Below are 25,068 nucleotides of genomic sequence, written 5' to 3' on the forward strand. Positions count from 1 at the left end.
TCTTTCCCATTCTGTTGTTTTCCTCTATTTCTTTGCATTGATTGCCGAGGAAGGCTTTCTTATCTCTCCTTGCTGTTCTTTGGAACTCTGCATTCAGATGCTTGTATCTTTCCTTTTCTCCTTTTCTTTTCGCTTCTCTTCTTTTCACAGCTATTTGTAAGGCCTCCCCAGACAGCCATTTTGCTTTTTGCATTTCTTTTCCATGGGGATGGTCTTGATCCCTGTCTCCTGTACAATGTCACGAACCTTATTCCATAGTTCATCAGGCACTCTATCAGATCTAGTCCCTTAAATCTAGTTCTCACTTCCACTGTATAATCATAAGGGATTTGATTTAGGTCATACCTGAATGGTCTAGTGGTTTTCCCTACTTTCTTCAATTTAAGTCTGAATTTGGCAATAAGGAGCTCATGATCTAAGCCACAGTCAGCTCCCGGTCTTGTTTTTTGCTGACTGTATAGAGCTTCTCCATCTTTGACTGCAAAGAATATAATCAATCTGATTTCGGTGTTAACCATCTGGTGATGTCCATGTGTAGAGTCTTCTCTTGTGTTGTTGAAAGAGGGTTTTTGCTATGACCAGTGTGTTCTCTTGGCAAAACTGTCTTAGCCTTTGCCGTTTCATTCCGTACTCCAAGGCCAAATTGCCTGTTGCTCCGGGCATTTCTTGACTTCCTACTTTTGCATTCCAGTCACCTATAATGAAAAGGACATCTTTTTTGGGTGTTAGTTCAAAAAGGTCTTGTTAGGTCTTCATAGAAGCGTTCAACTTCAGCTTCTTCAGTGTTACTGGTTGGGGCGTAGACTTGGATTACTGTGATATTAAATGGTTTGCCTTGGAAACGAACAGAGATTATTCTGTCGTTTTTGAGATTGAATCCAAGTACTGCATTTCAGACTCTCTTGTTGACCATGATGGCTACTCTATTTCTTCTGAGGGATTCCTGCCCTCAGTAGTAGATATAATGGTTGTCTGAGTTAAATTCACCCATTCCAGTCCATTTTAGTTCGCTGATTCCTAGAATGTCGACATTCACTCTTGCCATCTCGTTTGACCACTTCCAATTTGCCTTGATTCATGGACCTAACATTCCAGGTTCCTATGCAATATTGCTCTTTACAGCATCGGGCCTTGCTTCTATTATCAGTCACATCCACAACTGGGTGTTGTTTTTGCTTTGGCTCCATCCCTTCATTCTTTCTGGAGTGATTTGTTCCCTGATCTCCAGTAGTATATTGGGCACCTACTGACCTGGGGAGTTTCTCTTTCAGTATCCTATCATTTTGCCTTTTCATACTGTTCATGGGGTTCTCAAGGCAAGAATACTGAAGTGGTTTGCCATTCCCTTCTCCAGTGGACCACGTTCTGTAAGATCTCTCCATCATGACCCGCTCGTCTTGGGTGGCCCCACATGGCATGGCTTAGTTTCATTGAGTTAGACAAGGCTCTGGTCCGTGTGATCAGATTGACTAGTTTTCTGTGAGTATGGTTTCAGTGTGTCTGCCCTCTGATGCCCTTCCAACACCTACCGTCTTACTTGGGTTTCTCTTACCTTGGACGTGGGTTATCTCTTCACAGCTGCTCCAGCAAAGCGCAGCCTCTGCTCCTTTCCTTGGACGAGGGGTATCTCCTCACCGCTGCCCCTCCTGACCTTGAACATGGAGTAGCTCGTCTAGGCCCTCCTGCGCCCGGGCAGCCAGAGAGTCAACCCAGAGGACAGAAACAGAAGGATGGGCAGGAAAACATGGAAAGAGCACGGGTCCCTGGCGACACTCCTCGGCCACTCAGTTTATCACCTGTGGAACTGAACCACCCAGCCTTCTCGTGAAATAAATTTTCCTTAGTGCTGAAGTGTTTTAGGCCTTCCCTCGTAGCTCAGTCAGTAAAGAATCAGCCTGCAATGCAGGAGACCTGGGTTCAGTCCCTGGGTTGGGAAGATCCCCTGGAGAAGGGAAGGGCTATCCACTCCAGTATTCTGGCCTGGAGAATTCCACGGACTGTGTAGTCCATGGCGTCGCCAAGAGTCGGACACTCTTTTTGAGTGACTTTCACTTTCTAAGTGTTTTAAGACCCACCTAGTTAGATATTCTGCTCCTTGTAGTTGATTGTATGCTGATAAAATCATGCTCTTTATCAAAACACAGAGGTCTGAAGAATGTACAAATTCCAGTGAGTTCGTGATGACTCTAAAGATCTTGTTATTCTCATACGTCTGGAGGCAGGAATTTTGCAAACTACACGAATACCTGTAGCTTTACCAGAACCATCCTAGTTTTGCTTCACTTTCCCAGTCACTGAACAGCCTGAACGAGAATGAGCTTGTTTGGGGGACTGTTACCCATACTAGGAAACGGGACTGAGTCCAAATTTGCTGCTTTGGAAGTATTTGAAGGCCTTTAGTTCACAACATTCTTTTGTAACTCTTCACACGTGGTTCCCTAGAGATGTGGTTTGAATGTGTGTTCTAGCTCTCCAAGAGGGAGAGCCCACAGGTGGACATGGTTTTCCCTGCCCACGCCCCACGCCCTGGCAGATCCAAAGTCCAGTATTCTCTCCCAGGTTGTAAAACCAACTCCTAGAAGTCTGGAGAACACATTCATTTAAACACTATGCTTCTGTAATAAATAAACAACTACAAAGGTGTGAACAGTGAAGTTGATTTATTTAGAAAGACTATAAAATTTGACACAGAGACACAAAAGACCCACAGGATTTAAAATTATTAAATATAAACTGATTGGCTATAAACACTGTAAAAATACATTCCCCAGCCCCCATCAGAACATAATTTAAGTACAGCAATTATAAAATCTGCACTGTATGCACACTTCCCTTTTAAAAGAACTGTTCTCAAAGGTCTACTTACATAAATTTACCATAACCATTAATAAGAAATTAATTTACATTTGAGTTTGCCCTTTTCTGTAACAGTGGCTTTGGTTTCAAGTTCTCCTTGAATTTTTATTGACCACAAAGATCTTTTTACTTCTAACTCCTACCAAAGCAGATGGAGGCTAATTAGTCGTGGGTCCTGTTTAAAAAAAAAAAGTGAAGAAAGGTTCTAGGATGACCTGAAATACCCGTGAAAGTAGTATCTTTTGGTGGCCAGCCAGGAGCTCCATTCTGTGCCAGTGAAACAAGCGAAGTGAAACCTCGGGACAAGGAGAGCTTAAGCTCCGCACCGGCCCGCTGAGGCCATTCCCTCAACCTCCCAAGCGGGGACCCTGAGGGCGCCCAGATGGTCTGCCGCAAGTGCCAGCTGGGCAGAGGTGATACAAGGACCACGGCACCTACCTTCCACAAGCTGGTTCTCTGTGAACCTGGGTTAGACCTACACCAGTTCTCCTTCCTTATTTAGCACACCCTGTGAACACACACAGAGCATCCTCGACTGGTTGCACGATCTCTCGAGCAGGCAGTGGTGACGTTGCCACTAGCAACCAAACTGCCACAAACGGATAAGGGTCTGCATCAGGAAGACAGCAGAGCTTGTGTCTGGGCATCTGTCTGAAACCATCCATGACACAGCGGCAGATGAGATTAAGGATGGGGTCATTAGCCTATCTCACCGGCAACGAGAGTCCACGCTGGAGTCAAGTGAAAACTCCCCACGAGAGGACAAGCAAGGTCTAGCCTGGGAAGCACTTGGTTAGAAAGGTCCCGTTATAAAAAGACCTCCCTTAAGAACGGTCTCATTCAAAGTGCCCTGGCTGGCTCTAAGTTAGCCTGCTGGCAGCAAACAGTTCTTCGATTACAGCTGGTTGTGAAGTTCCCCTGAGGGTGGGCTGGCACTCTCTTCCACCATCAACAGTACTGAGCTGGGCAGGTGTCTCGGCACTCCCTTCCTTAAGGTCTCCTCTGAAGAGAAACTAGGGCAACATCTGTGTGGGAACAAGAACCCTAAAGATCCTGCTGTGAGTCTCTGCAATTGGACAGGCCTGGGAATCTGAAGAAGCTGCCATCGAGCAGCCAGAGCCCCAGGCCCACCTCTGCCGGCTGCTGGAGCAGTACCTGGCCCATCCTGGTAAGGAGACAGAGCGGGGAAGCTCTCAAATCAAAAATCAAAGGTTGAGGTTTTAAAGTAAGATGGGCTCCCAAGAAAACACTGAACAGAACCTTAATTTCAGGAGAAATAATCATATGGCAAAAAGGAGTGAACCATCTTCTGTCTCATGGAATGAACTCATCTCTTCAGACACTGAACAGTGGTGAAGAACTGCACTGTGCAAACGCGGATCTTTGGTCCTTAGGGTAGCGGCTTCTTCCGTTTTTCTATGTGTACTTTTACATGGGGTTGCTGACATTGTTGCTTTTATAACATGTAAAATATCAGCATCTCCCATACATTTTCTATTAGGCTATAAAAGGTCTCAGAAAGAGTTAATAATTATATCCTAAAATGTTACAGTATAATTTTAAGGCAGAGTGAGATATGGTAAAAGCCTGGGTTTTACATGTGTAAGGGAAAAACGTAGACCAACATTTAAAATAATATCTCAAATATACATTAAACTGTATCTAGTCATCAAAAAGCAAAGTCACAGCTAAGCAAATTAAAAGTGAAACCATTTATAAATGGATGAACTTCATCACGCTGTTTATACAGCTATAAAGCATAATTTCAAACCTAACCCTAGTAACAATGATGGAATAATTTATCATCAGTTGAGCTATGTGATTTAAAGACACAGCTGCTCTTACCTCCAAACAAAACTTCATCTGACACAAGTTTCAACTGTTACAAAAAAATTTTTTTAAAGCCCTCTGGCCTTATTTATGGTGACTGATACACAGTCCAATCAATACTGATCAAACTGCCGTCCTGCCTTGCTCTCCAAAAATCAGCGGTTTAACACGGACCCAGGGTCTACAGGAGCTGCCGCGCCCCGCGGCAACCTCGCGCACCCGTCCCCTCAAGCATTCAGAGGCTCGGTGAGGTGCTCTCTCCTCATGGTGGCCTCCCCTTTTCTCGGCCGGGGCTCTTTAAGTTTTTCACGGAGCATAAAGGAGAACTCAGCCAGGTATGTAAGACTTGCTAACATCCCAAACACCTGAGGAGGGAAAGGGGACAAAGATTACACGAGGAATTCTGGAGTATACTCTCACATTTCCTACTTGACTCTGGACCCATTTTATACAAATAAGACAAGCTGATTTATTCTATACACATCATTCTTAACATCATGTGTGTGTGCTCTTGTGCATCATGTGCGTCGTGTCTAACTCTCTGTGACCCCGTGGACTGGAGCCCACAGGCTCCTCTGTCCATGGGATTTCCCAGGCAAGGATACTGGAGCAGATTGCCATTTCCTTTTCCAGGGATCGAACCCACGTCTCTCAAGTCTCCTGAATTAAGTAGGCACATTCTTTGCCACTGGTGCCACCTGGGAAGCCCCATTCTTAACATTAGTTAAAAAAATTTAAGATCAGGTCATCAAAAAATGCAAAGTTAAAAAAAAATTTCAGAATAATGCCCATTAGTCAAAGTCTCCCAAAATACTAATGTCCTGTCTTATGTGTGTGTGTGCGTGTGTTCAGTGCCAATCTCTGAAGCTAAGGTTAACAGATGAAAACCCAGTCCTACAACACGATGCAAAACAAGACTGCTAGCAAGGTTAGACCGACACAGATGAAAGGAGCAGGCAACCACGCCTAGGCAAAAATGGAAGGTTATTCACAGCAAAACATTCTACAGGGAAGGTGCTTTTCAATTAGCTACAAACTACTTTCCAGTTCACTGTCCCACCGCAGTGACACAGCACCGTGATGCCACTACCTACTTCCTCTTCCTTAAGCCACTTCCTCATTGCACTCATCTAACATCTGAGCAAACATTCTGAGAATTCTGTCAAGAGACAGAAGAACAGTTCAAATTTAGCTTCATCACTAACAAGACCCTTAAGGACGGGCCAGAAGAGTACTCTGCAGAAAGGGACATCACTGGGGGCCCGGCTGAATCCCTTGCGGGACTAGGGCTGCAGCTCCGTGGTGACACCCGGCTGGCGGCTGCCGCAGCCCCAGCCCTCCACCCTGCCGCGCTTCACGAGAAAGCAAACTGAACTTCCTCGTTCACCGGAGTGTCCCCGACACATCCAGCCCACATGCCACGAGCAAGTCCACCCCTCAAAAACCCAAGGCCCTCTTCCCCTCTGGAGTCTTCATCTGGCTGGCAAATATATTCCATACTTCAAAAGGCCAGACCAGATGTCACCTTGTCTGTGACGACTGCCTGAGAGAGCTCTGGTCTATACAGGACCCCCTCTGCATATCACCCAATGATCTTTTTTGCTTTTTCACTCACATCAGAATTTTTTTTTTTAATAGACTTCCTTACTCATTTAAATCTATATAATTTTCATACTTAAAAGGTAATTTTCAGCATTTATAAATACTGAGCTTTTAAACCACCACTCTTAAACATATTCAATGAGACTAAATACTGTAACATTCTAACACATCACCTAATTAAAACACACCAATAAGCTTTTAAATATCTGGGAATTTTGGGAATTTTAGGCTCCCTCCCACCCTCCATGAACTGAACATCTCCTCAACTTTATTTCACTTTTCACTTCCTCCACAGGATTTTTATAGTAATACACTTTTATACTAGAAATTACTGCTTCATTCTTCTGCAACAAAAATGACTATAAAGTGAAATTAACCATAAGACTTTCTCTTAAGTACTAAGATGTGTTCATGTAAGTAGGTAGATAATATTACAGCCAGCCAATTGTCTGAATGCCTTTTGAGTTGTTCTAAGCAGTGTGAATGATCTATATGCTGATGTTTCCATTAATTACAACTTCAGTTGTAATTGGAAATCGGCTGACTAGTGAGAAGACTTCTTTACTAATTGTTAATTGTTCATATTCACAGCACTGCTGCTGCAGCTAAACTGCTTCAGTCGTGTCTGACTCTGTGCGACCCCACAGACAGCAGCCCACCAGGCTCCCCTGTCCCTGGGATTCTCCAGGCAATAACACTGGAGTGGCTTGCCATTGCCTTCTCCTGGCCCCAATTAAATCCACGATCCTTGATCTGCAATTCTGAAATTCAGAAAGCTACAAAAAAAGTTTCATGATTTACTTGGCTCAAAATTGACACAAGACAAAACTATTTAGTCTTTCCCATCTCTTTTACTGTGAATATTCAGAATAATATTCAGAAATATTAATGTTAGATAATAAGGTGCTGCTCAGACTGTCCAAAGGTGTGTGATAATGTACCGTTATTGCCTTTCTAAAATCCAGAATATTCTGAATTCTAAAAAACACTTGGCCCCTCAACAGTTTCAGATAAAAAGATGTTTACTTATCTCTCTCTTATATTAGACTGAACTTTGAGGTCATACCTCCGTTAGTCCCTATACTTAACAGCACCTGGTATGTATAAGTGTGTTCTGTTGAACTGAAAAGGGGAGACATTTTAAGATATCAGTCAATCCTACCACTTCCATTAGCAATAATGTCCATAGGCAGAGTAAGTGGATTTTTGTTAACAGAACTCAAATTCTAAAGACAGGTTCTAGGTTTTTAAGGCTATCACATTTATTTGCTATTATTTATTAAAGGCTATCACATTTATTCTCTGTTGAAAATTACACTAAAAAATAAGTTAGAAAAACTACTCTCCCTTATTGTATAACCTGTTAAGTACTTCCAAATTCTGTATTTTTAAGCAGACAAAAACAAGCAGAGATAAAGGGTACTTACGATTGCAGCAATTTCAGCTATGGTATTGTCATGTGTCAAAGTGAAAGTGAGGGATGCCACAAAGAACACCAGTCCTGTGCCCAGAGTGATAAAAAAGTCCTACACACACGCAACACAGAAGGGACAGACGGCAGGGTTAGGCTGGTTGAAAACAGTGTGTTTTACTTGTTAACTTTTAAAAAACAGTGACTTCTTTCTTCTTTACTCAGACTTACATATTTCAATGAACTTTTCAGTAAGCTTGGTATTTCATAAATGCCCTGGAAAGGAACACCCTATGAATATGCATATGCTATAATCAGAAGATAATCTTTTAATAAAAATAGTTCTCCATTACCACCTATGTGTGGAGTCTAAGAACTAAAATCAATGTATGTAACTTTGAAACAGACCCTCAGACACAGAGAAACTAGTGCAGACCAGTGGGGGAAGGTGGGGGCCAGGTCGGGGGGACCAACTACCTTGTTTAAATAAGCAACAAGCTGTAAGTACCGTACACACAGGAAAATCTAGCCATTATTTTGTAACTGACTTTAACTGGAGTATAATCTACAAAAATATTGAACTGCTGGGTTTTACATCTGAAAGTAATTAAAAAAATCAACTATATACCATGACAAATAAATACGATGAAACACACGTGCATGTATGTTTACCTTTTCCTTTAGGACATAAAGATCAAAGCCGTAAGATTAAATACCATATTACTTCCAGCAAAACAAAAAAGGCATTTTTCTTTCCTTTCCAGGTAACCCAGCTAGGATGGCCTCTCTCATAGTACTTTGTTGCTTTTAAAGTACAAAGGACTGCCCATCATTAACACAATAAAATTAGACCAATAGTCTGTTTTTTAGACACTTAAGCTTTGTTGTTTTCAACTGTGCCCACCAGGTCATCCAGCACAAGCTTGTATTAATAGGATGAGATTATCTACCCTGTAAGAGCACGCAGAGCTCATCAGAATGCAGCCTACAGCACTGGAATAGCTTCCTGGTTTCCGAGAGCACGCTGTCTCTCAGAAGCCGAGTGCACACACTGCTAGACACACAGACCTGACTCAGGAGAGACTGGAGACATGACCGCCACGCCACAGGGCTTCCAGTCTGAGTGAGTTTACATTCGCCACTGAACCGAGCATCAATAAAACCACCCAAAATAGAATTGACTATTTTGTTAGTTCAGCATTTATAAAAAACACTTGATTTTTCTCTTTGCTTCTAAATGACATGTTTTTCTCCAAGTTACTTTTCTTTTTTTCTATCCCTTTGAATTATTTCAAACCTGTTACTTATAAAACTATTAATATTTGAAGTACACTCGAAGTATTTAAACAAGACACTCATTTTGAGACAGAACACAGTATTCAATAACATGGGTTCTGAAGCTAGACTACCTGAGTTCACATCCCAGTAATGTTCCTTCCTAGTGACATGACTGAGTTCGTTACCTCAGCGCTTCTTCATCTGCAAGATGAGTAGTACCAGTACTGTATTCACAGGCGACTCTATAGAGTTCTTTAATCCAGGAAAACTTCGCAGACCAGTGCCAGATACACAGTAAATGTTTCCTAAACACTGGCTGCTGCTGTTCTTGATGTAATGGGACAGAAAAGATTCTCTCTTCAAAAAGATTACTGTTCCACCCTAGGTACCACAACCACTATACACTCAAAAACATTTTCTCAAAAAGAAAACCTTACACAAAAAATTTAAGTATATTAGAAAGCAGACAGTAAGAGTAATTTTTAAATCAAAGAAACAGGACTTCCTTACAATGTTAGGCTGAAAAGTATATAAGACCCCAAAGAAATACTGTAAGGTATTTTACAAAAGCTATTTTAAGATGAAGTGACTAATTTTTTTTCGTCAATATTTTAAAATCAGTATTTACTCATAACTTTTTAAATGCTGGAGTTTGATGTAATAAGTGTTCTACATTTTGCTTATTTTGACCATAAAAGTAGAAAATGTATATTGTTTCTCGTCCAAAAGATCAATGTTCTTATGCACAACTAACCATTTCTAGGCTTCCCTGGTGGTCCAGGGTGCGTTCCCTGGTCTGGGAAGAGCCCGCCCGCCATGGGGGAGCGAAGCCTGTGCGCCCTGGAGTCTGTGCTCCAGCGGAAGTCCCCGCACTGACGCCCGAGCGCTGCATTAGAGGGCAGCCGCTGCCACAGCCCGAGAAGGCCGGCCTGCGGCAACGAAGGCCCAGTGCAGCCAGGAAGTAAACAGCACTCGAGAAGCACTAACCACTTCTAAAATACTTTTATGGGCAGTAAACTTTTATGGAAAGTAGTGCTATTTGGCTGTTGGACGAGAAACGCATGAATGTGGTCATCAGAGGCTTTGTGGATTTGATTCAGACTCTACCTGATTTTCAAAGTTATTTCTTAACTGTTCAGTACCAACTTTTTGCTGCTTCATTTTTCATATGTACTTTTTTATTGACGTACGGCTGATTTATCCTTTTGTGTTCACTTCAGGTGTAATACAAAGTGATTCAATTATGTTTTTTCAGAATATTTTATGTTTTCTTCAGATTATATTCCATTAGAAGCTATTATAAGATACTGAGGACTGTTCCCAGTGCTAGCAGTAATCCTTATTGCTCCTCTATTTTATGTATATAGTCTCTTAAGCCCACATCCCTCATTTGTCCCTGCTCTCTTCCCTCTCCTCTTTGGCAACCACAATCTTGCTTTCTGTGTCTGTAAGTCTGTTTCGTGTGTGTATGTGTATATATATATATCTTTTATATTATTTTTAAGAATCCACATAGTAAGTGCTATCATATAGTATTTGTCTTTCTCTGACATAGTAAAATATTCTCTAGGTCCAGTAACATGTTACTGGAAATGGCAATATTTCATGCTAAAAAGAATTATTTTAAAGGACAGTATCCAATCAAAATGGTTTAATAGAAGGACATGGAACTTGCTTCCTCCCACAAACACATGAAAAATACATCTACAGACGGAACAGTTCTCACAGAACACCTACTGAACACCAACCAGCAGGAGCCCTCAGACCCCTGAAAGGACAGGAATGGTCTCCAAGTGACAGGCAGGATGAAGGGGGGGAGGGAAGGCAGCAGGATGGGACCTGTCCCCCCGGGAGGAGCTGGAGAAAGGAAAGGTTCCCACGCTGTGGGAGGCCGCCTCACTGGCCAGGAGGTGAGCGCGGCAGCCGGTCAGGGGCAGGAGAGACAAACCGCACACGTGGTGCAGGCCACCACCCTGCGGCCCCAGCCTGAGAAACTTCTCGTACGGGCGGAGGCCGGGTGCTGAACCGCAGGGGTTTAGAGGACAGGCCCTCGGAGACGACCTGAAGGGGCTGGCGTGTGCTCCGGCCACAACTTCAGGGGCTCCTGCCCTGGCAGGCGCCTGGGAGCCAACGCCAGCAGGCTGCCCACGCACAGAGGCAGGGCTGGACCCAGGGGCCGTGCGGCTTAGGAGCAGGACTGCGGTCTCTCCCCACAGCTCTGGGAGCTGCCGGCGTCCATCTCTGCTGGCAGCCGTGTAAACTCAGCACCCAGAGAACATCGTGCGGACCACGGGTCCTCCCGTGGCTGGAACAGATGCAGCCTGAGCAGCGGGGGGCCTCCTGGACACGTGCACGCAGGACCTGGGCCGGGCCAGGGTCTGAACACCTCCAGAGCCCCACAGCAGGGGCACCACTCCTGTGGTCCTGGAGCCTGACGTCAGTGCAGCTGAGCTGGTGGCCTTGTGAACACCAGGCCAGAAGGACCCCAGGGCCAACTGATAGAAGTCCCAAGGCTGAGATGGAGGGAGGGCAGAGCTGACCACGGTATGTCTTCACAGGTGCCAGGTGAGCAGACTCACCTGAGAACCGCTCTGAGGAAGACTCAGTGGGGATGCTCCAATCCCCCCTACCTTGCACCACAACTCAGAAGCACGTCTGAGAACTTCTACTCCCAACAGCTAGGGCACAAACCGGGCCCCTGACAGGCCAATGACAACCACAGAGCAAGGAGGCCCCATCCAATGTCCGCTGTAGGTGCTGCTCACAACGTCAGCCACACGTCCCAGGGAGGGGAGGACAGCGAGCAGACGCTGAGGAAAGCGGTGGCAGGCATCCACGCTGCCAACAGCCCTCGCCCCCAAAAATATTAAACAGGGCTACACAGGGGTGCTCCCACATAAAAATAGCCCTCCAAAACCACAGCAGATAACTGCTTCTCCTAAATGCACACAGCAAGGGAAATGTAAATAAAATGAGGAAGCAGAGGAACCACTCTCAATTAAAAGATCAAGAGAATTCCCCTGAAAGAATGAACAACAAAACAGACCTCTTGAGTCTAATACATGGCAAGTTCAAAAAAGAGATAATGAAAACAGTGAAGAAATTGAGGACTACTGATAGAAATGCAGATTACTATAAAAAGGAAATAGAAACTAAGAAAGGAACCAAGAAAAATTAGTGAATTCATTTCTTGAGATGAAAGCTGAGCTAAAAGTAGTGGAATGAAAAATGAAGAACAATTAAGTGACCTAGAAGATAGAATAATGGAAATCACCCAATCAGAACAGCGGACAGAAAGCCAAATTAAAAAAAAAAAAAAAAAAAAAGCGATATAAGAGACCTACGGGATAATATAAACCGTGCCAATCTGTGCACAACTGGAATTCAAAAAAGGGAAGAAAGAAGAAGGGACTGAAAATGCATTTGAATAAATTATGGCTGAAAACGTCCCAAATCTAAAGAAGGAAACAGATATCCAGGCACAGGAAACACAGAAGGTCCCAAACAAGGTAAACCTGAACAGACCTACACAAGGCAAGGCCTGTTTCTCCACAGAAGCGCCGCAGGCCGGGAGGGAACGGCAAGATGTACTCAAAGTCCTGAAAGGCACAAGTCCGCCACCTGAGACACTCTACTGAAACCAAGAATTCCCCAAACAACTAAAAACTAAAACAATACAGCACTACTAAACCCATCCTAAGGGGAGTATTGAAAGGTCATCTCTAAACATATACAGATTTTAAGCATCTACAGGAAAGAGAAAATCGTAATCTGAAAGGAAATCACTTAGGAAAGCTAGTATACAGATTAAAAAATCAAAAATTTCTGTGAAGTGGGAGGCTGGGCTTGACACACACACCACTGATACTGTGTATAACAGACCACCGGTGAGAACCCCCTGCACAGCATGCAGTGCTCTGTGGTGACCTGAGCTGGGAGAAGATCCAAAAGCGGGGCCACATGGATGCACACAGCTGACGCGCTTTGCTGTGCAGCAGAAACACTGTAAAGCAACTATGCTCCAACGAAAACTCAAACAAAAACAGACGTATATAGATCACGGAAACGGAGTAGGGAGGGCAGAAGTAAACCCTGACCCTGGTGGTAGGAATACAAATGGGCATAGCCACGATGTAGAACAGCATGGAGGTTCCTCAAAAACTACAAACAGAGTTGCCGTAGATCCTGCGATCCCACCTCTAGGCATAAACCCAGACAAAACTGTAATTTGAAAATACATTATGTACCCCAGGGTGCATAGCATCACTGCTGTTGCCAAGACATGGAAACACAATAGATCAATAGATGAGCAGGCAAAGAAGATGTGGAGTGTGTGTGTGTGTGTATGTATGTATACACAATGAAATATGACTCCATAAAAAGAATGAAATTACACAATTAGCTGCAAAATAAATGGATTAATCTTACTAAGTCAAGTAAGTCAGAAAAAGAAGAACAAATACCATATCACTTATAGGTAGAATCTAAAACATGGCCAGATGAACCCACCTATGCAACAGACTCACAGAGAACAGACGGGCACTGCCCCGGGGGAGGGTGGGCTCAGCAGAGCAAACTGGTGTGTACAGGAGGGGTGGGCAGCACAGGGAGCCACGCCCAGTGTCCTGTGATAAACCACAGTGCGAAAGCATATGAAACCGAATGTGCGTGTGTGTGTGTGTGACTGAATCACTTTGTTGTACAGCAGAAATCAACACAACACTGTAAGTCAACTATACTTCAGTACAATTTTTAAAATGCAAAAAAAAAAAAAAGGTAATAGATTCTTATGGTACAAAAGGGTATACAGAAAAAAGGAAATCTTAGGTACATTATCAATACAGGACCCAAAGCTTGCTTCTCATTAAAACAATAAAATCTTAACTGGTTTATATTTACCCTATTATCTTGTTTTTAATAGTTAAAACTTAACTCTTTTATCTTTCTCCTCAAAACTGTGAATTTCATAAATCAACCCTGCTAGTTACAATTCCTCACAAACAACTCTTGAGAACCTGAATGCTACTGAAGTAAACTGTTCAATTTTTTCTTCCTTAAATGCAGGAACTCTATAAATTAGCTCATCTGTCATCTCACAAATCCATACTAAATGAAAAACTGAGGGGCAGACTAAGTCTTTAGAAAGTTATACATCTTAATTTTGTGAATATAAAATTGCCCCTCTACTTTTATTAAAAGGGTTACTTCTAAATAATGAATATAACAAATACCTTCTAAATTCACTTAGAGACAACTTTCTTTCATAATAAAATCAAAACAAAATAGCTAGAGTTACACGCTGTTTTGCTGAAAGGCTCCGAAACCTGTCCCATTAGTTCATTACTCCATCTCTCAGGTTCAGCACAGCGCCTGACCTACAACAGGCAGAGCGCAGAACTGCAGAACCCACACTCTGAAATGCGAGAAACCAAAGACGATAAAAACCCCAGTTTTTAAAAAATACCTAATGTGAATCAGATTAAACCATCAATACCTGTAAATTACTGGCAGTGTCTGTCACTATAATTTCACCCTCCCCAACCACCCCATTTGGCAGGAAAACCTAGCTGCTTGGAGGCAGACCTGAAACAATGGATAGTCTTTTCCTGTGAGAGTTGTGGAAGCGCTACTACCGTGAATAACACAACTACACAAGATCCAAAACCAGGTACGTTCCTGTCACAGGGATTGTGTTTTCTCGTGCTTACCGATGACTTGACTTTCGCGGGATCGACTCTGTCGTACACTGGTGTGCAGTACACAACCAAGATAAGCAGACTCAGCAGAAAGGCGCTGCAGCTGACAAACTCAAAGAAGTAGAGTCCTCCACACAAAGTGCACTGCGACACAACCTCCTCACAGATGAAGGCCAGGAGAGACAGCACCTACAAAAGAAGCAGAGCATCTGGCTTACTTGTTTCAGGGAAACCTACAGAATTCAGAGAATACCATCTTGCTCACTCAAGTATTTGTCGAGTGGAGACTTGGCAAACAAGCTTCCTCAATGAACCCGTTCTATCTACACGGGACTCAGTCCAGATGCCTTGAAGGGAATATAAGTACACAGAAGATTACCTACTATGTGCTGAATGCCAGAACAGGAGGAATTCAGGAACTGTCCTAAGAGCGCATGAACAGGCACCCAACCTGGGGTTCAGGAAAAGCTTGCTACAGGGAAGCTGAGACCAGGAGGGCTGCAGAGTCAGTCTGGTGGGTGGGGAGGCAAAGGATAGGGGCAGAGTTTCAGTCAGAGGAGCAGCGCACAGGAGGCCTGGAGATGAGAGCGCATGCACCGCGCCACCCCCCGCCCACACAGAGCCCACACCCCCACTGAACTGAGAGGGGCTGGGCCAGGAGGACCTGGAGATGAGAGCGCATGCGCCACCCCACCCCCGCACTGAACTGAGGGGCTGGGCCAACACAGGTGAGGGGATGCAGCACAGAGATGGCGACATGAAGCCAGCGAGGTAAGCAGAGGGACTCTCTAAGTGCCTCCATGGGCTTCCCTGGCGGTCCAAGGGGTAAGAATCTGCCTACCAGTGCAGGGGCACATGTTCGACCCCTGGTCTGGGAAGACCACCTGCTGCAGAGGAACTAAGCCCATGTGCCCCAAGTGCTGAAGCGCCTAGAGCCCGCGCTCTGCAATGAGAAGTGATGCCCCGCAGCCAGAGAGCAGCTCCCGCTCGCTGTAACGAGAGCGAGCCACACCCAGCGGGGAAGACCCGCGCACTCAAAAATAAGTGTATGAATAAACAAACGCCTCCTTTTCCTAGTGTAAGGAATCTGAATCTTACGGGTTTTTTAAAGCAAAGGGTGACACGATCAGGTTTATGTTTTAGTAGTTCTAGCTACAAGATAGCGAAGGGATGTGGGAAAGGGCAAAACGGGGGATAGCCATCCAGTCGGGAAGCTGATGCCAGAAATGAAGGGCAAGAGTTAACAGGGGAGTTGTAATGGACGAGAGTCAAACCCCTGATGATGGAGTAGAAGCCCTCAGCTGACAGGATGACTACAGACAGAAGAGGAAACAAGCTAACACATATGTGCTTAAACACTTTAACCCAAAAAGGCACGTTTATTCATTCACCAGTCTTGCAAGTGGGCCTTTTCTTTGGGAGTGCGCCTGACTGGAATTCCCCTTCCGGTCTGCTGCATTAATCACCTCCATCATTTATGACTGCCACTTCCAGACTGATGTTATTTCAAGCAGGACAAGATCTGGGACACTCAAGAAGTAGCATGATGACTCCTAGAATCAGACTAGTTTTACTAGCCTTTCACAGTTGCCGCGCTCTTAATTCCACAGCAAGTATTTATTAACTTATTTTTTGGTCTTTCTAAAGCTTCCCATTTATTTTCATATAAACAATTCCTTTTCACATTCAATTTCAGTATTGAAGTATTTAATTGGCCACAAAAAATATTTTAATGCATTTCCACTGAATGGAGAAGTTATTTAGCTAATTCGACAACTCACTTAAATGCCGGTGGGTTTTAACAGTGCTCCCACTGTTGCGTGATGAGGTACTAACACACTGATGCCTCACTGCAGAAAGAAGAGTCTGTCTGCTTTTTAAGAGGCAAGAGTGTTGGAAAGAGGATAAATTCATTTTAAACATGCTGTAAATGAGAGGTCTGTGGATGAGTTATGTGCTGCCTGAGGCAAAAGGATATATGGGTCTGGAGCTCGAGGGACACATCTGAGGTGGAGCCCAACATGTGGGAGATCACCCAGAGTTAGAAACGCTGGCCCCCAGCAGAACTGTGATGAACCCCAAGACTGGATGGACCAACAGAGGGGGCTGCTGGTGGTGGTGACTCAGTTGCTCAGTCGTGTCCAACTCTTGGGACCCCACGGACTGTAGCCCACCAGGCTCCTCAGTCCATGGGATTCTCCAGGCAAGAGTACTGGAATGGGGTTGCCATTTCCTTCATCAGGGGATCTTCTTGATCCAGGGATTGAACGTGCAGGCAGATTCTTTTACAGCTTGAGTCACCAGGGAAGCCCCAAAGAGAGGAGGAGATACGAGCACAGGACAGTTAGGAGCAGCAGTCCAAAGGGTAGCAAATCAAGAAAAAGGATTTCTATGCAGAGCAAGTGATCAGAAGTGCTGACTGTGGACTTTCCTGGTGGTCTAGTGGTTGAGACTCTGTGCTTCCAATGCAGGGGGCAGGGGATCTGAGGTCAGGGATCTGAGATCCCAGGCCTGCCGCGTGGCACAGCCAAACACAAGAACCACCACCAGAGTGCTGAATGCTACTCAGAGGTCAGGTAAGAACTACTGAAACGCTACGAGAGACTGAGTTTCGGGGCTGCTGCTGACACCAACAGGGCCACCTCAGCGTGCTCGGTGAGGGCGGCTCACACTCCAGTGCCGTCCCCCGGCAGCGAGGGGGCGAGGCCGGCAACAGACACAGCCCAGTCGTCAGGTGCAGCCTCACGCGGCCAGGTGGCGGGAGGTGCTGGATGGGCTCAACAGGAAAGGCATTTCAAAACAGAGAACTCAGCATGTTTAAACGCTTAGAAACCTACGAGGAGTCTAGGAAGAAAAGAGCATCTCTAAAAGCAGGATTCAGGACGCAAGGTGTGGGCTAGCGCTGCTCTAGAGAAAGGAAGAGGGGGCAGAGACTCACCTGGGCAGCCTGTGTGGGTTTTGTGGAAGCTGAGGGAACTTCCTTCTGAGCGTTAAAACCTGACGGCTGATGAAATGACTGGTGACCCAAGTCAAAGCCTACTGGGAAACGTCACCTTACTCAAGTCTGGCGCAGGTGCAACCAGATACATGAGTGGCAGTAAGACTGCGACCAGAATCAACAGCGACATTTCAGAACAGCTTTATCCTACAAAACACTGTCATCCAAGCAGAGGTCCTTGGTACAGCCTTTCTGGAAAACGGGTTAGCAATTTCTTTAAAAACTAAGCAGGCAACTGCCATATGACCCAGAAACTGCATTCCTACAATCTGCTCATTTCTTGGTCCAGAAAATGAAATTGTACATTCCTGCAAAAACTGATACGTGAATGTTCTTAACATTTTATTCATCAGAGTCCCAAACTCTGAACACTCCAGATGTCCTTCAATGGTTAAGCAAACTGTGGTATCCATACCATGGACTACTACTCTTAGCAACAGAAAGGAAGAAACTTGATATATGCAACAATCTGGATGAATCCCCAGAGAATTCTATAAAGTGAAAACAATCCAATCTCAAAACGTTACATACCGCAGGACTGCATTCACAGAAGAACACAACTTTCAGAGATGGAGAACTAATCAGCGGCGGCCAGGACATGTGGGAGCTACATGGTAACGGAGCAGTTCTGGTTCTTGGCTGTGGTGATTAAGGAGGCTACACTTGCTCCAAAAGCACAGAGGTACAGGCACACACACATGAGTGAACACAAACGACCTCCCTGCGCCTGTTTTTTTGCAAGTTCCTGTGATACTATGATTATTTTAAACAAATTTAGAAACAAATCTAAATTAGCATGGAAGCCTCTAAGGGATTTCCCCCCTCATACTGGCCATACAAAATTCACATGTGCCCACAACTGAAAAGAACAGCGTGTAAGGGTGAAAATAGATCCTATTTTGCTGCGATTTCCTGTAAGTTAATGAGGCATAGAACAGTCCAGAAGATCCCAAACAACTTCCTCATATCAGACAGACGTTAGGTGAGGCGTCCCAGTCATGGCACCACAGACAAAGCGGCTCACCAAGACACGTCCCAGAAAGTCACTGTGCAAAGGAACTTCCTCTCCTGTAATTACAAGAAGGGTTTTTAATGTCTAGAGTGTACTAAGTGCCAAACGTCTACAACTCCACTGCCATGTTCCCTACTGTGTTAAATCTTACCTGAATGTTAGGAGTTTCTCTACAAGCAATCTTCAGGATGTATCTAAGTTGTATGGAATCAACTGTGAGAAGGTAAGAGCCTAGAACTCATTGAGGTGTGAGGACAGCAGCTCTTGAACCATTCTTATTACGAGAATGAGATTCTAAGTGTCCCTAAGACAAGAAAATCCTATCTGCAGTAGATACAGACCACTTATTTACTCTCCCCAAGAAAAGTGCAGCAGGAACCAGCTGGGCCAGAGCCCATCAGAGACAAGTCATTACAAGCCCTCTTCCAAACTCCTCAAAGGAGGCATTCTTACCGACCTTAAACCTTCGGGCTCTATCAGGAGGGGGGTTCAGTATGGACATCCTAAGTGAAGGAAGGGGTACTATGTCAAGTTTGGATATTTACTAGCTCCTATTCCCAGTTAAAGGCCAGGAAATTAGCACTGTAAGTTATATTCAGTATGAAAACTCCTGACTCCCCATCTCTGTTAATACTAAGCTTCCTTTAAAATCTCCCACAGCTCCATGTGCTTCCCTGGTGGTTTAGTAGTCAAGAATCTGCCTGCAATGAAGGAGATGTTGGTTCGATCCCAGGGTCGGGAAGATCCCCGAGGAAGGCATGGCAACCCACCCCAATATTCTTGCCTGGAGAATCCCATGGACAGAGGAGTCTGATGGGCTACAGACCTTGGAGCCGCAAAGAGTTGGACAAGACTGAGCGACTGAACAGCAAGAGCAACAGCAGCTCTATACGGTCTCCAACACAAAACAAAGGGAACGTTTCCCAATCCATACAAATGTCACATCATTACGTTGTATACATGAAACTAACGTTACAAGTCAATTACATCTCAATTAAAAAAAATGTTTAAGTGTGTTGAGTATTATGTATCCAACACTGTAGTATGTGTAGGAACATGTAATAACAGAACAGTAAGACCTATGTATGGCTCAGCTGGTAAACAGTCCGCCCGCAATGCGGGAGACCTGGGTTAGGAAGATCCTCTAGAGAAGGGAAAGGCTACCCACTCCAGTATTCTGGCCTGGAGAATTCCATGAACTGTATATAGTCCATGGGGTCACAAAGAGTCGGACAGGACTGAGCAACTTGCACTTTTAAAACCTAAGTATAAGGGAAAAAAAATTTTTATATCTCATACTTGAGCACTTGGTATAAATTCAGGAAAATGTTCAGATCCACCTGGATTAATAGTAGCCACAGAAGGATATGTGAAAAGCAAGACCCAGGTTCAGGACAGACAGAGGGCACTCTGGGTGCGGCACAAAAGGAACAGAATCATACCAGTAAGGACTTGCAGGGCAGCCAAGAGGGCAAGAAGGCAACTGACCTAACTGGATGGGGAGTGATGAGGAAAATGATTAAGGAGTGGAGTGTGGTTATGTGATGATCCTGTCAGAGAGGATGGACTTTCCGAGACAGGAACTGCCTGCCTGGTTTTGCTGGTTAGCAGAAAGGAGGGGTGGAGGACTGGGAGAGGCTGAAGAAAGGCACAGTCCAAGCGGAGGAGGGACCAGGGCAACTGGCACCAGGAGAGCGAGGGACGGGAAGTGCGACATTTCTCAGGGAGAGTCCTTAAAAAGCAAGTAAACACACTCCCAAGTGTTAATCTAACAGTGACATAGCAGAGTGATTTTAATCTCATATATAATGTATATATTTATATTTGTAAGCAGACACTTTTTTGTAATGAAGAAGAAAAGTGAAAGTTAAGGGAAGAACATCAAGAAATGTGTGGTCACCAGCATTAAATACCTAAGTGGTTGAAGATAGGAAAAGAGATAAGGTCAGTGAATCAGGTCAGGATATAATGGTGAACTCAACTCCTAAGTTGAGAGGCTCAGTGATTACTTTCTGGTGAACAGTTTTGCTCTCAACAGCATGAAAGCATCGTACTAAGTACTGCGTCCTGAGTACTAGGCTAAGCACCTAACACAGTACACATGCCCAGTATGGCTCCTTCTAATGATACAAAATTGTACCCAAACGTAATTAAGGGCATTATCAAGCTGCTAACAGTTGGCAGGGCCCTTGGAGAACACGGTCTCCCACCCTTCTGTTTACAGCTGAGGGACTTAAATCTCTGACAGACTAACTCCCAAGTTAGCCACACACTCCTGACTCCCACTCTGTACTCATTTCCCCCTAAAGCACTGTTTAAGTCCTTCTTACGACTAGGTGTGTCTGTAGGATTTCCCTGTCAGCTGGGTTTCTGAAGTTAGAAGCAGAGTTGTGTGCATTTCCCTTTTTGCTCTTAAGTCATACATTAAAACCACCATGCTAGAGTCAACACATTTGGGAAGTCTCAGTGACTGAAGATGCACTTACCGTTCTGGTGACCTTAACATTCAGATAACGACTCCTCCGTGTCTCCATTTCAGTTTCACTACCCTTTCTGAAACTTCAGTCTTCCCTAAAATTAACAGTCACCACACTAAATACTAATTCTCTATCACTGAACAGTCTACTGCCAAAAAATTTCTCATAAAAGAACTTTTTAATGTTTGTATTAATTGTAAGGCTGCATCTACACAATTCTATTAGTCTGTGAATTACTAAACTCGCTTTAAAAAGCTTGTAGTGCTAGTAAGGTTCAAGTAAACAAATGTGTCAGCCTGTGGTCAGGCTAAGCCTCCCTTGCTTTCAGCAAACATTTACTCACAAACGTTCAAAGATACAATTTGCTGACATTATGGATCTTCTTAAACGTAAAAACAGAGCACTTCAATTTAGAATGTATCAATTTTCACATTTAAGTCATGAAAAGAGCACCAATATAAGATAAACAGCTTCTAAGTGATTTGTTTCTTGGCACTTACAAAATAACACTACTCACAATTTAATACATTTAAATCAGTGGTGAACTCTAAATCAACTGCTTGCCTGAAGAGTCATTAGAATCCTAGTACTGTGCAGCCTCAGGACACTCAGTGGGCACTATAAAGACAATGCTTGTTTGTGGCAGAGACTGTATCATACATACTTAGATCACTGACTGCACCAGTTTATTAGCAAGTCAATTCTCCCCGTAAGACCAAAAAAAAAAAAAAAAACCTGCCTCAAAGAGTAACAACAAAAACCTCACCAAGTAGGTGCATAAGGACCAACCTAGGGGCAGGGTAACTACTAAAGTGACTGCATGGACTGAGAACTGCAGCGACGCCTGATGGTGCCCTCGCAGCCGAGTCTCCATTTCCTCTTCAGCTCTGCAAGGGTGGGTGGACAAGCCTTTGACAAAACTGAGGTCAGGCGTGAAGGGCAGATATGGCCCTCTAACTCCTGGGGTCTGTAACTCAAGTGCCGGTCAGGCCATTTCGCTCCAGCCTCCCCTCCTGTTCGCAGGTGCCCTCGCTCCCCCCGGATCTGTCCTGGCAGATCTGTCCTGGCACGCACATCCTGCAGAGCCTCAGAGACTGCAAAAACCTCAAGGATGGAAAGAACCTCAGAGGAGACCCAATTTCACCTCCTAGGACTCCATGAATTTCCTAAGCACAGTGTCTGGTTTGTTAAATTTCAGAATAAGACATTTCTCTTTTGGGCTTTTTGAGAATCTGGTGTGATTTATGGGTCTAGAATAATGAACACAGAAATGCACTGTATTTTGAATAAAATGTCCTCAGGCTTGCAGGTCCCTTGTTAAAGTACCTCCGCTTCTGACTACGGGTTTTTCCACTCCAGCTGTTCCTTATTAGAGCTTGCCAACTCTTTTTAATTAAAAATTAATTTATCTAAAGAAACCAACCTAAAGGCAGAGTTTGAGTTACGGCAAAGAAGACTTTGTCTGTTGCCCCTGGATGCATGAGTTTTCATTTACTCCATATAAAACTTTCTGGGGACTTTCTGGGTAAATCTATTGTTTTGAAGAGGTAAGACATTAAAACAGACGAAGTAGGAGCAAAAAGACAACCATCAGAATGAACGGCAATACTGAAGAAATATTCTTCTCAATCTACGTTATAGAAAATGTAATACGCTCCCTGTAAACCAGGGGATTCCCTGGCCGTCTAGGGATTAGACCTCCAGGCTTTCACTGCCAAGGACAAGGGTTCAATCCCCAGTCAGGAAACTAAGATCCTGAAGGCCGTGAGGCGAGGCCAAACCAAGTGAAAAGGCCGCGACGGGTTCACCATAAACGAACAAATGGATTTCAAGGAGACGTTAATTTTCATTCTTCTGTTGTTTCTGCTTATGGATGATGGAGAACAAGCAGGAACAGTCGAACAGTCCCGGCAAGGTAAACTCATCCTCCCCCTTCTCTCCAAGCAGAAAGTCCACCATCCAAACTTATAGCTGCATTCTATTCAGAAGATATGGAACTACAGTTTATTAAACTATAAATTAGGCAATCAGAAACTTGACTTTAGATTTGCCAGTTCTCACTGGAAAGAAAAAGGAAACTGAAAAGATACTTAATGGGCAAGAGACCGACACTGAGGACGTCTTCTGAACAGCGAGAGCGCTTCAAATGAGCATTAACTCTTACCTCTTCCAAAGAAGTCTTCTACTTGTATAAGAACATTTTAGCTCTGAGGCAGAGAAACACAGCTGACATCTAAAGTCACGCAAGAGCTGAGGACAGGAAGAGCAGAAGGAAGCCCTTCTTGGGTAGGAGGATCCGCTTCAAGAACAATGGCAGGAGCGGGCAGACGACTCGGTAGGAACAGAAGGGCTGCCAGCACGCAGACCCAGCCCGACCCTCCTGGGCCACAGTCACTTCCTTCCAAGTGACTTCCCAGTTATTCCCGGAAGTGATCATTTAGGGGGCTAAAAAGCTATGTTAGGCTTTTTACTGCAATTTTTCTTTTCAATGAAAGTAGGTCATCTGAGTTCTAAGAATGTAAGTTCTGGTTATCTGACTTCTAAGAACTTAAGATCTTCCAAAGAAAACCAATTGGCTCTTTTCACTGGGGATGATTGAAAAACCAAACCAACCCAGAAACATTCTAAATAAACAGTCTGATTTTTCCTCTTGCAGAAAATGTTACTCATTGTTGGTTAAAACAGCACAAAGGAGCTCAATGTGCACGTGATCTGAATGAAAATGTAAATCTCAAAGACGGTTTGATAAAGATCCTTAACCAACGCCTAAAGCAAACTGAAACTCAATGTCCCTGAGAGAATGCCCTCGCCCTGCTACCTTCACACAACTCACACAAAAAGCTGTCCTTTTGACTTTGTATTGGGTACACACTGCTCATTTAGAAATAATTCTTTTCCAGTTCGTATTAAAACTTAAGAGACAACTTTTTGGAGACATCTCTCTCTACGCCTTGCGTAGTATCGGAACACTCTGTCCAACAAATTTAACTGTCCCGTTGGGTGCGCACCAGGAAAAGCGAAAGAACCAGATAAACGATAAAAAAGCATTTTGTAGTCCAAACACGGGCACTTTGGGAGATAATGCAGGGTAATCGCAGGGAGAAGAGCCAAAGGTCGCTACACAGAAGCAGAGAACGGGTAAGCCGCTGGCTTGGCTCTCCGACGCATTTCCTGCGCCCGCCAAACACGCTGGGTGGTCCCGGAACACCGGGCGGGCGGGGGTGGGGGCCGGGCCTCGGGGAGGGGCCCTGGAGGAGGGGGCGCCGGCCGACCCCCGTGGGGGACGGCCCCTCCCCGGGCGGAGCGGGAAGGAACTGGGGATGTGGAAACGGCCGCCTCTCAGCAGCAGGCAGGGCGCCGCTCGCTGCCTCCTCTCCCGCCCCAGCCGCGGACTCACCAGCTCCAAGAGTTTGAGTCGCCGGAACCCCGTGAGCCGGCTCAGGGTGAAGTAGGCGGCGAGGCCGCTCCGGGGGCCTATGCCGGGGCCCGGGTGCGCCTCGGTGGTGGCTCTGTAGACCTGTCCGTTCTCCATCGCCCAGGGCCCCGGAACGCAAGGCCGCGGCTGGCGCCGACTCCACCGACTCGGCGGGCTAGGCCGTCACTTCCTGGGCCTCCGCCCCACTTCCGGCAGACTCCGCCCCGGCCCGCCCCCTGCCGCGAGGCCTTGCCTCTCTTCTCGTAAAGATCTTCGGAGACTCGGGGAACATGAACGGCAAGTGCAACGTCCTGGGGATCGCAAACGTCCCGGCTCTCTCTGAAATGGCTGCTGTGGCCAGGCTGAGCAAGGGAGAAGAGGAGGAGGTGAGGCTGGAGAGGTAGGCAGAAGCCAGACAATGTAGGGGCCTTGCAGAGCAAGGGAAAAAATGAATTTCATTTTCATTGTTACGGGTTATCCCAAAGGACTTTCG

The 25,068-nt window shown here is 45.0% G+C and overlaps 2 protein-coding genes across 4 annotated transcripts in view; one reads left to right on the plus strand and one right to left on the minus strand.

Moving 5' to 3' along the window:
- Nucleotides 1-19,674, plus strand: part of CMTM7 (CKLF like MARVEL transmembrane domain containing 7) — a 124,698-nt gene extending 105,024 nt beyond the window's left edge. For 2 of the 3 annotated variants that reach the window (XM_070777307.1, XM_070777302.1), the window contains one exon: nt 1,579-12,303. In XM_070777307.1, the coding sequence (XP_070633408.1) occupies nt 1,579-1,667 (89 nt within the window). In that variant the 3' untranslated portion in view covers nt 1,668-12,303. Of the gene's footprint in view, nt 1-1,578; nt 12,304-19,343 lie in introns of those variants that run through there. The other variant, XM_070777305.1, reaches the window with a different exon arrangement.
- CMTM6 (CKLF like MARVEL transmembrane domain containing 6) lies at nt 2,644-24,764 on the minus strand. Its single transcript, XM_019984667.2, has 4 exons — nt 24,558-24,764; nt 14,686-14,862; nt 7,716-7,814; nt 2,644-5,051 (listed from the first exon to the last, which is right to left on the minus strand). The coding sequence occupies exons 1-4, from the start codon at nt 24,690-24,692 to the stop codon at nt 4,914-4,916; spliced, it is 549 nt and encodes a 182-aa protein (XP_019840226.1). The 5' UTR covers nt 24,693-24,764; the 3' UTR covers nt 2,644-4,913.
- Nucleotides 24,765-25,068: the final 304 nt, after the last annotated feature.

Source organism: Bos indicus, chromosome 22, assembly GCF_029378745.1.
Source record: "Bos indicus isolate NIAB-ARS_2022 breed Sahiwal x Tharparkar chromosome 22, NIAB-ARS_B.indTharparkar_mat_pri_1.0, whole genome shotgun sequence".
Taxonomy (NCBI): Eukaryota; Metazoa; Chordata; class Mammalia; order Artiodactyla; family Bovidae; genus Bos; species Bos indicus.

Excerpts from the sequence above, each read along its gene's own strand:
- CMTM6 (XM_019984667.2), bottom strand. The coding sequence starts at position 24,692 with ATGGAGAACGGACAGGTCTACAGAGCCACCACCGAGGCGCACCCGGGC. Across the intron at positions 14,863-24,557 it reads GACTCAAACTCTTGGAGCTG|GTGCTGTCTCTCCTGGCCTT; the intron begins GTGAGTCCGCGG and ends CTTCTTTTGTAG. Across the intron at positions 7,815-14,685 it reads CCGCGAAAGTCAAGTCATCG|GACTTTTTTATCACTCTGGG; the intron begins GTAAGCACGAGA and ends GCGTGTGTGTAG.